This window comes from Sminthopsis crassicaudata, chromosome 6 (assembly GCF_048593235.1).
Source record: "Sminthopsis crassicaudata isolate SCR6 chromosome 6, ASM4859323v1, whole genome shotgun sequence".
NCBI classification, from domain to species: domain Eukaryota; kingdom Metazoa; phylum Chordata; class Mammalia; order Dasyuromorphia; family Dasyuridae; genus Sminthopsis; species Sminthopsis crassicaudata.
Window position 1 is genome coordinate 181,869,937 of NC_133622.1, and position 15,790 is coordinate 181,885,726.

The following is a 15,790-nucleotide window of genomic DNA, read 5'->3' on the forward strand; positions in this document are numbered from 1 at the left end:
TTTGTAACACAGCTCCTAGCACATAATTGATACTTAAGTGATATTTGGAAGCTAACCTATTATATTCATTCGTTTTTCTCATTTTTTAACATTCTTGCGATTTAATTGATAATTTCTATATGAGTGTATATTGGTACTCTCTGCAGCTTAGATTCTTAGTTGCTTGAGGTACTGAGAGACCAAGTGATGTTTTCAAAATCACATAGCCAGTATTTTTCCTTATGTACTGAAAGTAGAAACTTTTAAAACATGCACATGGCAACTGAAAGACAAATAAACCCTATCAAGGAAAGCATCTTTTTCTACCACAACAAAGATATAAAAGAGAGTAATTGCTAGATGGAATATCAGAGATGAGGGAAGATCTGAACATCTTTGAATGTATGAGTAAAGAGCCCTTAGAAAAACAGAAATACAAGATTCTAGACCGAGAGAAGTACTTATAAAAGATACATCCTAGAGGAGATAGGAATAAAATCTCAAGTACAGGGAAGGAGAAATCAACATGATGGTCTTATTAATGGATGGTTTCATCACTTTTTTGTTTTCCATATTTAATAAAATTTTGTGTTTCCTACTATAAAAACAAAAGGGATTAAGCTTTTGATGTCTCTCAAAGAAAATCTATCAAACTGTACTGTGTTGTACTTGTGTAAGTTCTCTACACTGTTTTTTTTTTTTAATTATAACTTTTTATTGACAGTGCATATGTATGGGTAACTTTTTACAACATTATCCCTTGAACTCACTTTTCTGACTTTTCCCTTCCCTCCCTCCACCCCGTCCCCTAGATGGCAGGCAGTCTTATATATGTTAAATATGTTATAGTATATCCTAGATATAATATATGCTCTACACTGTTTTAAATGGTGAATGTGTGCCAGTAACACATAGTAGTCAGAGGGGAGGGTAGCAAAACTGGTGACTTCATGTATTTTGAAATAACAGAGGATTAGTCATAGAGTTAATCTGTGAGATTGTACTTCTTACATATGACAGTAGCTACATAGATAAAGAAAGGAAAGAGAAACTGTAAGGCAGGAAAGGAAAAGGCAGGCAGAAACTCATTAAGAAATGTAAGAAATAGAGAAACTGAAAATGGTGAAGAAACAGAATGAAAAACAACCAAACACTTGGGTGTATTATATGAATATTTTACATACAGCTTATTTTTCTGTTATGAAAATGAAGCTATATCTAGAAGTCAAGCAAGGAGTAAGGCTAACACTCCAACATTCAAACCTAACCTATTGCTTTTCTAAAGGGACTAGGCTCCAAACTTTGTCCATGAGATAAACTTCATAAGATTAACTATGGATTGCTGGTAACCCATATGAAAAGTTACTCCCAGTACTAACCATACTTATGCATGTATTGTTTTTGGTGTGTTGATTGTTATAGGGTGGTCCATATCATGACATGTTGCACAGTATTTTGGGCGCTTATACTTGTTACAGACCGGATGTTGGTTATGTAAGTGAAGTTATTCTTCAGTGTTTCGGGGTGGTATAAGTTGACAGAAATAGAATTTTTTTGTTTGCATATTACAGTAGAAAATCTCAAGTTAAATTACATGGCCTCATTGTTTTTGATAAGAAGAGAAAATGAGAAGTCTACTGATAAATTACTTATTCTAAATGGTATAGAATTTCTGTTACACACTCTTCTAACCATTGCATATTGTTAAAAATCTGATTGGTAGACATGTCTATTTTTGTGTCCATTGGACTAGATAGTTTCTTCACCTTTACAAAGGCTTTTTTTTTTTTTTTTCCTGAGATAGGATAAAATATACACAGCAAAGGAGTTTTTTTTTTTTGTTTTTGTTTTTATTTTTGTTTTTGTTTTTGTTTTTTTTTTCCCCAAGTGTGCAGTGAAAGGGAGTTTTTGTTTTCTAATGCATGGTTCATCTTTGGGGCTTAAAAAGATATGGAGGCTGATGGATATACAAAGAATAATAGGAATTAGGGAGAGATATGAATGGGGCTTAGAAAAAAGAGCAAAGACAGATAAAGGTCATAAATACAGTCCCTGGTCCTTCTTAATATCACTTGTGATATTAAGTAATTTTCACTTGTGAAACTGGATGTGGGAAATGGTAGGTGGGAAAGGGACTATTAATTTCTCTGGTAATGCATTAGAATGGAGAGTGATAGAAATATTTTAAACTATAAGAACATTCAACTTTTAGTTGTAAAAATGTAGTAGAAATGTGCACTGTATTTGTATACTATTCATTTTGTTTGATACTAGCTTAATATTTTTCTTTTAGGTTCAGGGCATGTCTTTTATAGCAGCAGTATTGATTCTGAACTTAGATACTGCAGATGCCTTTATTGCATTTTCTAATCTTTTGAATAAACCTTGTCAAATGGCTTTTTTTCGAGTGGACCATGGCCTTGTGAGTATTCTATAGTTGCTGTAGTCATTGTTATGAAATGTTCCCCTTTTATTAGTGGTGTACAAAGAACTCATTTTTGTTATCAATTACTCCTTGCTCTCTCTCCTTTCTTTGATGCCCTGAGACTTTTGAACAATTAAGCTCATTAATTTTTTAAAGGCACTTAACTAATGACATTTAGTTGAAGTGAGACATAGCATAAATTGATCTTAATTATTGGCAAAAATCAAACTGAATGATAATGGTGTAGACTGTAGTTTGAGCACTAAGTTTTGTTAAGAGGAAATAATAGCACAATGCTATTTCTTTTATGAGTAACTGTGAGCTGAAGTGAACTTGATTATAAAATTTTCAATTTATCTAGACTAAGCACCCCATAACTGAATTGCATCATCTTGGTAGTTGTTGATTTCCAAACTTCATTTTAAGAAACGAAACTACTTCAGATTTGAGAAGATAAATTATAGTTGTTCCTTTATATCATTAAAAAAAATACTGGGACAGTGAATATTAACTTTGTTGGCAACACAGTGAATGCAGCGCTAGACCTTAAAGTCAAGAGCATTTAAGATGAAAATCCAGTTTCATATATTTATTAACTGTATGATTGATCCAGAGCATTTAATTTTTGTGTAGCTAAATTTCTTTATCAGCAAAATGAAGATTAAAGCACTTTTTTTGTAAGAATAAAATGTTGATATTTCTAAAGTGCTTTGCAAATTCTTCATGTTATTATGAAGTAAATTTAAGAGGTATAAATTAAACTATCAGTTTTTGAATATCAGAAAAATCCAAAAGATTTCCAATTAGAAAACCTGGATTTCAGTATTTGCTTTGTTCCTTATTAATTATGTGACCCTACTCAATAAATTTACTATTTGACAAAAACTTCATCCATAAAATGAAAGCATGGGAATAATTTATCTCTGTATGATTCCTCCCAACTCTAAATCATATACTGTTAGGGAACTTTTTTATTAAAGTTGCTATTATTTTGTAAAAGAATGTAAAATCTTTTAATGTGTTTTGTCATTTGTTAGGAATAACAGTGTAGAAGTGATTGCTATAATGGGGGATAGGTTAAACTAAATGACTATCTAAATGGTAGAGTATTTCAGTCATACTCTGGTTATTTGATGAGTTTTTCCTTTAGAGAAAAAAGAAGGATTCAGAGTTTTTAAATTTAAGAATTGATGTCAGTAAATTGAGAATATGCAAGTACATGCATAGCTAGTTTAGTTTTTGTGTCAAATTGAATTTGCTGAAGAAAAATATTAATGCTCATACTGTATTCTAGTTTAGGCTTATCTGTCAGAAAATTAATTTAACAATAAGTCTATATCCAAGCCATTTCTAGCTTGGAGAGAGAAGTGTTATAATCTCCCATGCCCTGTGACATAACTCTTTGTCAGTGGAAGATAGGATGTAAGCTTATAGAAATTTTGAACAAGGAAAAGATACATTATAATGTCATCTGTGTTGATTTTCAAGTATAGTTGAAGAATTAAGTCGCTTGAACCATTCTTCTTCCTCCTGAGCAAGCAAAGAGACCTCTTCCCTTCCAACCCTATCTTAATCCTTGAGAATAAAGGCAGGTTCTAGCACCAGTTACTTCATGTGGATAGGTGACAAAATCTGACTTACTCCTCTTAAAAAGTGGAGTACTCTTCTTAATCCATTTCCTTAAAAAATAAAAAAAATCCATTTTTGATAATCTAATACTGTCCTTTCCAGGGGGCTTTTCCTTAAAAAAGGACTTTTAAAGAACTATTCTTAATTTTTTTCCAATTACATGTAAAGATGGTTTTCAATATTCATTTTTTTAAATTTTGAATTCCATATTTTTTCTCCCTTCTTCTCTGACACTCTCAAGACAGAAAACACATTTTCTCTTAGTATTCTCAGTTTTGCTTTTAAAAAGTTTTCTTTTTTAAAAAAATGTGCTTCTACAAGCTAAAATAAGGCATGAACATATTTTTTCTGTAAACAACAGTTCAGGTATTTGTATGCTAAGACACTATGCTTGGTGCTTTCTGGGATGCACAGATGAGAAGATGCATTATTACCTAATACAGGTTGACTTTGTTTTATATAATATATGCTTTGTGACTAAAATATATAGTTAGTATTTTTGTATTTAATCAATTTCCACAGCCCTTTTTGTGGGAATACAAAATTATGTAAGTTATGATGAAAAGGTGAATACTTAAAGGACTATTTTACTTTTATAAAAATACATTTAATTCTCCCATAACACCTTTTTTAAGAAGTCAGTCTTGACCCTGTCACTTAAGCCTGATTTCCTTGCAAAAACAAAACCATCAAACCCAAATAAAGACAAAAAACAAAAAGACATTGATCATGAGGATATTTGATCTTGCATAACTATTTAAAAACCCTGCAGCACCTCCTCTTCCCTTTTTATTGAGGTGGGGGGGGGCAGGAAAGCTGTTGGTAAGGAATATTCTGGTTACTAGGGACAACTTGCTGGCTGTGAAAGGGGGATTATAAATTTGGAAATAAAAAGATATCAATAAAAAAAATTAACAAACAAAAGTGGTGTGATAGAGTACAAGTCCTGTAGTGAAAAGATCATGTTTTCAGTTCTGCTTAGTAACTTTGTGACCCTGCACAGACTATGTAGTTCTCTGAACTTTCCTTCTTTGTTAAAGGAGGATGGTGTTTGCTCTACTTTCTTTCTCAGGTTTTTGAACTTATGTGGAAACTCTTCTGCCTTCCACCCACAGTTCTCTCTAATTATAAATCAGTACTTCTGTTATTAATTCCTATGAAATATATGATGATGGTGGTGATATATAACAATAAGCTTCACTGTCAAATTACTTTTAGGGGTTTAAAGTTTACTACTGATTCCAGCCAGCATGAAGTTTATCAGTTTATGACTTGCCAAATATTAACGTAACTCTTTCCCAGTGACATAGGAGAAGATTTTTCTGATAAAATGATCTCTGGATTTTAGTTTTTTTGCTTATTTGTTCCTCCAAGCTGTTTCTAGTGAACCCATGTCACGACTAAAAAAGAATAGATTGGAGTAATTTCTAAAGCCTGTTTTTTTCATGAACAATGTTGATTTTTCTGTCGTGATTGAATATGATAAATGAATATACATTAAACAAGGATGAAGTTTATCAGTAACTTGTTTAGTAGTGTATCTCACATTGTTTCCACAGATGTTGACGTACTTTGCAGCATTTGAGGTATTCTTTGAAGAAAATCTGCCAAAATTATTTGCCCATTTCAAGAAACACAACCTAACTCCAGACATCTATCTAATTGACTGGTAAGACTCAGGGATTTGTTCTGTGTTAATTTCCATACAAATTCCCCACTTTTTCTGATTTAAGTAAGTTCTGTCTTCAAGGACCATCTCTTATTACATCTTTTTCCATGAAGCCTTTCCCGGCTGTCTCAATTTTAGAGATCCCTTTACAGAGAAAAGCTAGGGATCTTTGTCATTGTACATTTATAGATTGCTGCTTGTTTCATGCTATAACATCAGTGTTTTTGAAAAATATAATTTTTTGAATATGTGAAAGATTTCACTTGTGGAAAATGAAATGTCTAGTAAATGACTCATAGAAGATTATTAGATCAGGTGGACTCACTTGTCTTCTTAAGGACTTCTCTGCCAGTTTGCCTGGATAGATTTATTGCTACCATGTGAAGATCATAGGCTCATCAGGTTCCATGCAGTGTTTGTAAAGTGAAACAAAATGTTGATGTTTGTGAAACCACTAATCACCAGTCCCTGAGTTTGGAAGTGTGGCCCAATTAATATTTGGTCACACACCACACTTTTCTAGATTAGTGGTCTCCAAAATAAAGCACTGCAGTATAACCCCATGGGGTGTATAATCAATCAGCTAACCAGAGAGTGGACTTCTGGGTTGCATCTCACTCTCTCCATGTTAGCTATTCTTTGAGCTTTTCTTCATCACATCCATACACAGTTGCATAGCCCCTACACCCTTTACTGTCTCTGTGGCTGTGTAGACTCCAAACCTCATTCTGTGTCCATTGAGCATCTTTTCCCCTAGATCAGTTATAATCTAGCAATAGCTTGGACACCAGTAACCACAGGAGCAAAATTCCTTTCTCCATCACAGTGAACTCAGATTTTGCTTCCCTGAGGCTTTGCAACAGGAAGTATTAAAAGTAGGACCAAGTTAGCAAGGTCATGCACAGCATGAGCAGGCATGAATCTAGATTCCCCCCCCCCCTTTTCTCTTTTCCCTCAAACCCACTTTCTCTTCTCAACTTAACATCTTCTGTTTGAATATCACCATTCTTGAAGTGACCAGGAGCTGTCATCCTCACTCTCACTTCACGTACATATCCACTTGCTAGATCTTATTTTTGTTATTTTTCATAGTACCTCTTCTTACTTGTAGGACCATTGCCTTCATTCAGGCCCATTTCTCACTTTGAACTATTGCACATTGTAGTATCTCCTCTTTGTTCTTCATTCCTCAGGCCTCTCCCCCCTCCAGTTGTTCCTGTACTAGCCTGCCAGAATGATTTTCCTAAATCCAGGTCAAAAGTCAGTAGGCATTTATTTATTATGATGGCTTATTTTGTGCCATGCACTAGAGATAGAAAGAAAAACAAAGCTCCTTCCCAGAGCCCAAAATCTAACAGGGGAGACAATATGTAAACAGTCATGAACAAACGTCTCTATACAGGACCAGTTAGTCTCAGAGAGGAGGCACTCCATTAAGAAGGACCAGGAAGGGTTTCTTGTAGAAGGGAGGAATTTAGCTGAGACTTGAAAGAAGCCAGTAGAGCCAGAGGCAGAAGTGAAGAAGGAGAGACTCCCAGACATTGCCTGGAAAATGTCTGGAGTGTGGAGATGGCATGTCATTTGTGAGAGATAGTGTCAGTGGATGGCTGAGTCTGGGGGTGGCAGGAGGTACAAGAAAACAAGAAGAGAGGGAAAGGGCCAGGCATGAAGAGCTCTGAGAGCTAAACAGAGTGTTTTATATGGGATTCTGGGATAACAGGGAATCACTGGAGTTTATGGGAAAGGGAGGTGACAGGGTAAAATAAGAAGGTTGTAAACCTGAGAGATTGGAACATGATGGTAGGGAAGGAGGAGAAGGAAATGATGAGTTCAGTTCTGAACTTATAAGGTCTTTGAAATACCTAGCAGGCAGTTGAGTCAAAACTGGAGGTCGGGAAGAGGTCAGGTTAGGAGTAGATGACTAGAGCTATATGGAAGTGATCATTGAATCCATGGGAGCCAATGAGAATGCTGATCTCCCTACATAATCATCCTTAGCGGCTTTCTGTTACCTCTAGGATCAAATGCAGAGGTTTCTTTTGGGTTTCCCAGCCTGGCCCTTTGCTGCCTTGCCACTCTTCTTGCTCATGATCCTACTCTCTGCACTCTCTGGTCTGGTCATCCTGACCTTGCTGCTCCATAGACTAAACTTCTCCTATCTCCCTATCCTATGCCTTTGCATTGGATGCCTTTTGTGCTTGCAATTTCACTCCCTTCTTACTTTTGCTTCTCGAAATCCTTGGTTTCCTTCAAGAATCAGCTCTATTGCTCCCTTCTACCTATGCTGCTCTCCCTAGCTGCTTGTGCTCGCCCTCCAAGGGTACCTTTCATTCAAACTGTATATATTCTGCATATACTGACTTATATCTAGAGAACTGCCTTCTCTGTTGGATTGTGTGCTCCTTGAGGGGAAAGACTGCTTCACTTCTGTCTTAGTATCATCCCCATTAATTAGCAGAATATCTGGCATAGAGTATATTCTAAACAAATACTTATTGATTTTTTGATAATGGCGTGGATTTGAATCTACTTATCAGCTTGGGCAGCTAGGTGACAGTGGAGAGAGCACCAGGCCTGAAATCAGTGTCTTTGCCAACCTCCCCTTCAAAAAACCCCAACCTAGGATCACAAAGAGTTGGATACAACTCTAGATGACTGAACAGCAGCATCAGGTTGGGCCCCTAGAGTAAGAAGAGTGAGTCTGTCAGTGCTCTCATTTAAATGGAATGTCCCTCATTGAGCATAATGCTCAAGAGATGGTTTGATAGGGCTGTATCCAAGAGGAGGAATTCCTGCCATGTTCTGGTAGTTGTTGAGCCACATTGCTGGGCAGGTCACTTAACTTCCCATTTGCCTCAGTTGCCCCATCTATAAAATGGAGATAATAATAGCACCTACACCCAGGGTTGTTGTGAGGATCCAGTAGGATAATAACCACTAAAACATTCAGCACAGAGGCATGTCTGGGCACAGGAAGAGCCTTGTAAATATTAGCTATTGTAATTGTTGCTATTCCTTCATTTTTTTTTTAAATATAAGTTTAAGATTTGATATCTCTTCTTAATTGGACATTTCTTCCTAAACATTTTATCTTGCTCTATTTGACATGTTATAGACTGTCAGGATTTTTTGGGCTTTGAATTCTGTCATCTAATTGCTGGCTATACCTTCTCTCTTCCTGTCATGCATAAATGTGATTAATTGGCCACATTAATGATTAACTGGCTTTCATCCAGTCTTTGCTAAAAATGCCTAACAGCATTGGGATACAAGGACCTGTGGAAGGCAGAACTACACAATTCCTGTTTGCTTTGCCAAGCTTGAGATGGACAATATAAGTCATTGCCAAGACAAGTCTACAGGTGTGACCTCTGAGACATTCTGACTTTGTGATCCTGGGCAAGGCAGCTGAAAGCTCAGTGCTCGAGGCAGCTTCATTAAATTCCACAAAAAGTGTTGAATTGTATTGCATTTGTAAAGCAGATTTCCTCCTCCTTGTCAAATAAAAAAATAAAAGTTAACAATGAATTTTCTATTTTAGGCATGATTCTTCCAGGAATAATTTTTATTAATTTAACATTATTCTAAATTCAATCATTGTTCTGTTTGGAGAAAAATGTCTAAATTCTCACAGATTCCTCATGACTTCAGACAATTTGAAGTCATATTTATAGATTCTTGAACAAGGAAAACGTCACAATATGATAAAATATGGTTTGGGATTAATCACCTGCTCTAATAGAATAATAACCACTAATCTTATCTTAAAACCACTCAATTCCTTCTTTGATTCTGACTTTACCTAGGTCCTAACTCTAATCTTGTATGGGGATGGGGGAAAGCAGCTTCTTAACTAACCAAGTAAATTTTTTTTATCTTCTTTTTTTAAAATTAATTTTATAATTAGAACATTTTTTACAACATTATCCCTAGTACTCCCTTCTGTTCTGAATTTTCCCCTACTTCCCTCCACCCCCTCCCCTAGATGGCAGGCATTCCCATACATATTAAATATGTTATAGTATATCCTAGGTACAATATATATATGTGCAGAACCGAATTTTTTTGTTGTTGTTGCAAAGGAAGAATTGGATTCAGAAGGTAAAAATAACCTGGGGAGAAAAACAAAAAAAATGCTAACAGTTTATACTCATTTCCCAGTGTTCCTTCTCTGGGTGTAGCTGATTCTGTCCATCATTGATCAATTGGAACTGGATTAGCTCTTCTCTATGTTGAAGATATCCACTTCCATCAGAATACATCCTCATACAGTATCATTGTTGAAGTGTATAATGATCTCCTGGTTCTGCTCGTTTCACTCAGTATCAGTTGATATAATCTCTCCAAGCCTCTCTGTATTCCTCCTGTTGGTCATTTCTTACAGAACAATAATATTCCATAACCTTCATATACCATAATTTACCCAACCATTCTCCAATTGATGGACATCTATTCATCTTCCAGTTTCTAGCCACTACAAAAAGGGCTGCCACAAACATTTTGGCACAAACAGGTCCCTTTCCCTTCTTTAGTATTTCCTTGGGATATAAGCCCAGTAGTAACATTGCTGGATCAAAGGGTATGCACAGTTTGATAACTTTTGGGGCATAATTCCAGTTTGCTCTCCACTAACCAAGTAAATTAATGTAAATTTGATTACTGTTTTTAGTGTATTTTCTCTAAGAATATAGCTTTTGGTTTTGACCTTTTACACAATTTTGAAGAAGAAAAGGCTTAGGATTTTAGACTGAAGACATTAATTTCTCAATATTTTCAGTTAAACTAAAAGGATATTTTTTAATATGGTTCTACACACATATCAGGTTCAATAAGGTTTCCTAAATATGATATCACAGGTCTAGTCCCTATCTTTTATTTACAAAGAATGGCCTTCAAACTCCAAAAGTTAGAATAAAAATGGCCAACAGGGATTCTAAGTACGGTAACTGAGAAGGTAAAGGATATAATTGCTTTTAGTGAGTTCAGCTCCCTAGACCTACAGGAAATTTTTTCTGGAATAGCTAACAGATGAAATAAATAATTATCTTTGAAAAGTAATAGAAAACAAATTAGAGGGGCAGCTAGGTGGCACAGTGGATAGAGCACCAGCCTTGAATTCAGGAGGACCCGAGTTCAAATTTGTCTCAGACATTTAACACTTCCTAGCTGTGTGACCCTGGGCAAGTCACTTAACCCCAGCCTCAAAAAACAAAACAAAAACAAACAAAAAAAACCAAATTATATAAACATGACATATAGAGATGGTCCTGATATTCAAAAGGTGAAAAGCATATTGTTTTTCTTTTACCTGGAAACTCTGGATTTTGGTTAAAATATTACTGGAGAGTTTTCATTTCGGGTTTCCTGTCAAGAAATGACCAGTGGATTCCATTTTGCTGTGCTCTGGTTTGAATAAGATTTAGGCAGGTTTTTTGTTTTTTTTTAATGATTTCTTGAAATATTACAGATAGGCTCTTTTTTTGGTTATATCTTTCACATAGTTCATTGATACTTATTTTTCCAGATCGTTTATTTGTTATATGAACTATCTTACATTTACTTATATTTTCTTTACTCTTTTGACTTTGTTTTAATGTTTTCTAGTTTTTAAGGAGGTTGGTGTTTTGATATGGTTTGGTACTTTTTATGCTAAGCTATTAATTCTCTTTTTTAAATTTTTTCTTCCATAGCTGTCATTTCTTTTTCATCTTTTTTTCCTTTAATGTTTTTGATTCTTTTAATTTGCCTTATTTGCATCTGAGCTGTATTTTTCCTTTAGGTTTTTTAATGTTCTAGAGTTATTACCTTCTTCTGAGTTTGTGTCTTGGATGTCCCTATCACCAAAATTACTTTTTATGGCTGAATTATTGTTGTTATTATTTTGTTGTTTCCAGTTGTATTTGCTAAATGGAGAGTTTATATTCAGCCTGGGTGCTGCATATTTTAGAAGAGAATGTGTGATCCTTGTTTAGATTGAGATTTATATTTTCTAGTGTCCTAATAGTTCTTTCTCTAGCTTTTGAATTTTCTTCCAGGATCTTGAATGGCTCAGGGCAAGGACATACAAATTCATTGGGCCCAGAGTAGTCTAGTCTAGGATGAAGTCTGAATGATGATTTCCTATTTTGGGTTTTGCAAACTCCTGACCTGGATTTGAATTTGGAGCACACAGATATAGACCCACCCTGGTTAGAATTTCAGTAAACTAGCTATTTTTGGCCCAGATCACAGCAACTTACTGGAATGGAATGGAATCATCTAACTAAGGGAATGAAACTCTGGCTCAGTTTCCCCATCTTATCTCCCTGCTTTTTTTATTCAGCTGCAGGCCTCTGAGCAGGTTGTCACCTGTAACTGAGACCTTGCTCCAGGGGTTTGAACTTTATAACTGCTGCTTACTTCTGTTTACTCTCCTTGCGGGGTGTGCAACTTGAGGTGCATTTAAGCCTCAGTGCAGGACTTATTTTCTGTCAAAGTTAGATCAATAACCTAACTCTGTGCTCCAAATAACCAGACTCCTTTCCTGTTCCTACTCCTTCCACTCCACTTCTCTTCCAGCTCCACTTCTAATTCTGGGTTCTTACCTTGGTTCCATTCCCCCATTAAAATGTAAACTCCTTAGGAACTCTGATCAACACAAAAATCAACCACAATTTCTGTGGACTCATGATTTAATATGCTATTCTCTAGATAGAGAAGTGATGAATTTAGAGTGCAAAACAAATCTCCCTTCCCTGTTTCCTTTCTTTCCCTTTTTTCCCTCTCTCCCTCTCCACCTCTCTCCCTTCCCTTCCTCTCCTCCTCCCTACTTTCCTCTCTTCTTCCCTTCCTCACTCTTCCTCCTTCCCTCCCTCACCCTCCTTTCCTTTACCCTTCCTCCCTTTCACCCTTCCTCCCTTTCACCCTTCCTCCCTCCCTCCTCTTTCCTCCCTCCCTCACCCTTCCTCCTTCCCTCATCTTCTCTCCCTCCCTTCCTTCCCTCTTTTTTTTTCTTTCTCTCTCCCTCCCTTTTTTCCTCCTTCCCCAATTTGTTTTCATAGTTATATATGTTTTTAGTAGGACAGCTGGGGGATGCAGTGGTTAGAGTGCTTGACCTGGAATTAGGAAAGCCTGAATTCCAGTCTGACCTCAAACACTTATTAGCTATGTGACACTGGGCAGATCACTTATACCTGTTTGTTTCAGTGACAACAGCACAGATTTTTCTTTCCTTTTAAGGGATAAAAAAGAGGGGCGGAAGAGGGAGAAATTTTGGACCTGAAAACAAAATTGAATTTAAAAAAGAAAAAGAAAAATAATCTATGAAAAATAGAAATTTATAGTTTCATGTACAATCCTTCTCTACAAGCACATGAAAATATTTACTTTATATGGTGTTTGTTAAATTTAGAATTATGCTTAGTAATTTGAGTGCCTGGCACATTGCAAGTGTTTAATAAATCTATACCTACTGGAACCACAATAGGTGCCTTCTTTCAATAAGTAGAAATTGGATAGAAAAAGATTAAAGCTTTTCTTAAAGAGCATTACCTAATAATTAGATATAAGGATAAAGGACAGTAACTATACCAGTTATTTTCCTGAATGAGGAGCCTCTGATCTCTGTGCAGATTAGCACCTTTCTCAGCTTGGTTTTAGAGAGTTGCTTGACAGGTTATCTAAAAAAAAAAAAAAAAAAAAAAAAACTTGCTTCACTGGTTTTCGCATGATACCAAGAGAAATTCTTCCAATAAGTTAGGTAGAAATCTACCTATTGTAAATGCAGAGGAGGGTGTGAGCAAGAGTCATGAAGGATGGGAAGATTTGAATGGACCATTTAGCCCCTGTAGTTGTACACTCTCAACAATGAACCAAAATCAGACCAAGTTGCTGACACCACCTTTCTGGCAAGAAATCTTGTTTTGCTTCATCATTTGACACTCCCTTACTTGATGTAGATGTGAAGGAACAGAACATTTCATAACTGTCAATGCCCTCCTACGCCGATTTCAATGTTCAGACAACAAAGAATAAGTATTTTGTGGGAGGTATGAGATGAGGTCATTTAACTTGTCATAATATTTCTGGTAATAATCAAATGAAGAATTTACAGGAAGACATAAGTGGATTTTAGAGGGGGGGGAAGTCTCGAATTAATGAAGAGATTTGATAGCTCATTTTCTGCTTAGATCTTTCATGAAATTTTAGTTTTACCAATATTTTTGACACAGTGATATTATTATTATGATGAATATTTACTTTTTGAAGAAAACTTTGAGGGTTGAATATACCCTGTTGACTGGCCACTGCTACTGCAGGGCCTACATCTATAACTCCTAAAGAGCCATAAAAGAAAGTTCTTATCACTAAAATCTTTGGCATCATTAAATGATTCAACATCAGAAATGAATACAGTTTTACCAATGGAAGGACAATAAAGAACCATCTGTTTTGCCACTATACCATAAAGATACCTTATGGGATCTTTCTATCTGACTTGGAGCAGAAGCCAAGAAAACCACTTAAGTAGGGAACCAAAATGTTCAGATGTTGATTTTGTACTTTTGATAATAGTCTTCTTTTATACTCCTTACTTACAAGATTATAATTTTGCCAGTGTAGAGAGTCTTTCCATTGAAAGGGATTTTGACCCTTTTCTAACTTAAATCATCATATGAATTGATATGGTTAACTTCCTTACCTTGCAGCCAGCCTGGTAGTGTGTCTCTTAAATTTTAGCTAGTGTGGATCTTGAACAGCAGATTTGGGTGGGTTTATGATTAAAGTCTTATCAACTTGGGTCTGGGACCTGGCAGAATGGCTTAGACTTTCTTATCCTGCAGGGTCACCTTCTTGCTAGCATGAGGCATCTGAGGAATGGGGAATAACCTTGGGCTCTCAAAGGTTATGTCAATCAAGCACTAGTGTTTGTTGGTTTTACAATGTTGTGAAAAGTCTTTAAGTACCTTCCTGATGATATCCTGTGGCTACTCTCTGAGGACCAGACTAGTTACAGATGAATGACAGAATATATTTCAAGGTAAAAGGAACTTCAGAAACCATTTGACCTAATCTTTCATTTTCTACATGAGAAAACTGGATTCAGGTAAATAAAAAAGCTCAACATCAGTAGACTGATCTCTAAGTAATGTGATTTTTGACCTTGGAAACTCATGAAGCAAATCTCTTTATCTGTAGTGTCAGTGATTGGTTAATAGGAAACAGTAAGTTAGGGGGTGGGACAAAGGATATCAAGAATAATTATTTTAGATATAAGCTCTACAGATTAATGTATTAACTGTTGATATTCTAAATGTGAGATTTTTATTAATTTAACTGACATACTTGGAGCTTTGACATACCAGATGACAAAAAGCAAGCTGATACTAAATGGAAGAGTGACTCAAAGATTTCCTTTGGAGAAGAAGTGGTGGAACTGGCAGAATGTTTTTAGTGTGTCCAAAGACAGAGAATATTTTGGCACTTCTGGCCATCTTGCTTTTGCTATATTTATTGTGAGCATTTACAGAAAAGACCATAGTGAAAGAAATCATTTCCCCACATTCAGTTTGTTGCCAGGTCCTCTCATTTCTACTTTGTAACCTCTCCATTATACTCCTCCTCTTTTCCTCTGACATTGCCACCTTTCTGGTGAAGGCCTTCATTATGTTATTCTTGTATCTGACTGCTGATTGGTCTCTCTCTGCTTCAGATTATCCCTGACTCAGCTATCAGATTTTCCTAAAATACAAGTATGACCATGTTACCTCCCACCCACCCTCCCTTGCCCATTCAACAAACTGCTGTGGCTTGCTATTACTCTTCATTACCATATACAACATCCCCTCCTTTGAATCTTATTGTGCTTTATTTTCCTTCACATACTTTATAATTCAGGAGCTGTGGACTTTTTGTTGTTCCTGTAAAACATTCCCATCACCCCACCCCCTAGACCTTCCTCCCACCTAGGGCCTCCCACCTCTGCCTTCTGGCCTCCTTTAAGTCTCAAAATCCTGTTTTCTAAAGAAAACCTTTCCTTGTATCCTTAATGTTTATGCCTTCCCTCTAAGGTTGTCTTTGTGTTATCGTTTTGTACTTGGTTATTTGCA

The 15,790-nt window shown here is 36.0% G+C and overlaps 1 protein-coding gene across 6 annotated transcripts in view; it reads left to right on the plus strand.

The window, feature by feature from the left end:
* Positions 1-15,790, plus strand: part of TBC1D14 (TBC1 domain family member 14) — a 121,896-nt gene that overhangs the window by 97,567 nt on the left and 8,539 nt on the right. For 5 of the 6 annotated variants that reach the window (XM_074272585.1, XM_074272584.1, XM_074272588.1 and 2 more), the window contains 3 exons: positions 1,402-1,473; positions 2,273-2,401; positions 5,593-5,702. In XM_074272585.1, the coding sequence (XP_074128686.1) occupies positions 1,402-1,473; positions 2,273-2,401; positions 5,593-5,702 (311 nt within the window). The remainder of the gene's footprint in view (positions 1-1,401; positions 1,474-2,272; positions 2,402-5,592; positions 5,703-15,790) is intronic. The other variant, XM_074272586.1, reaches the window with a different exon arrangement.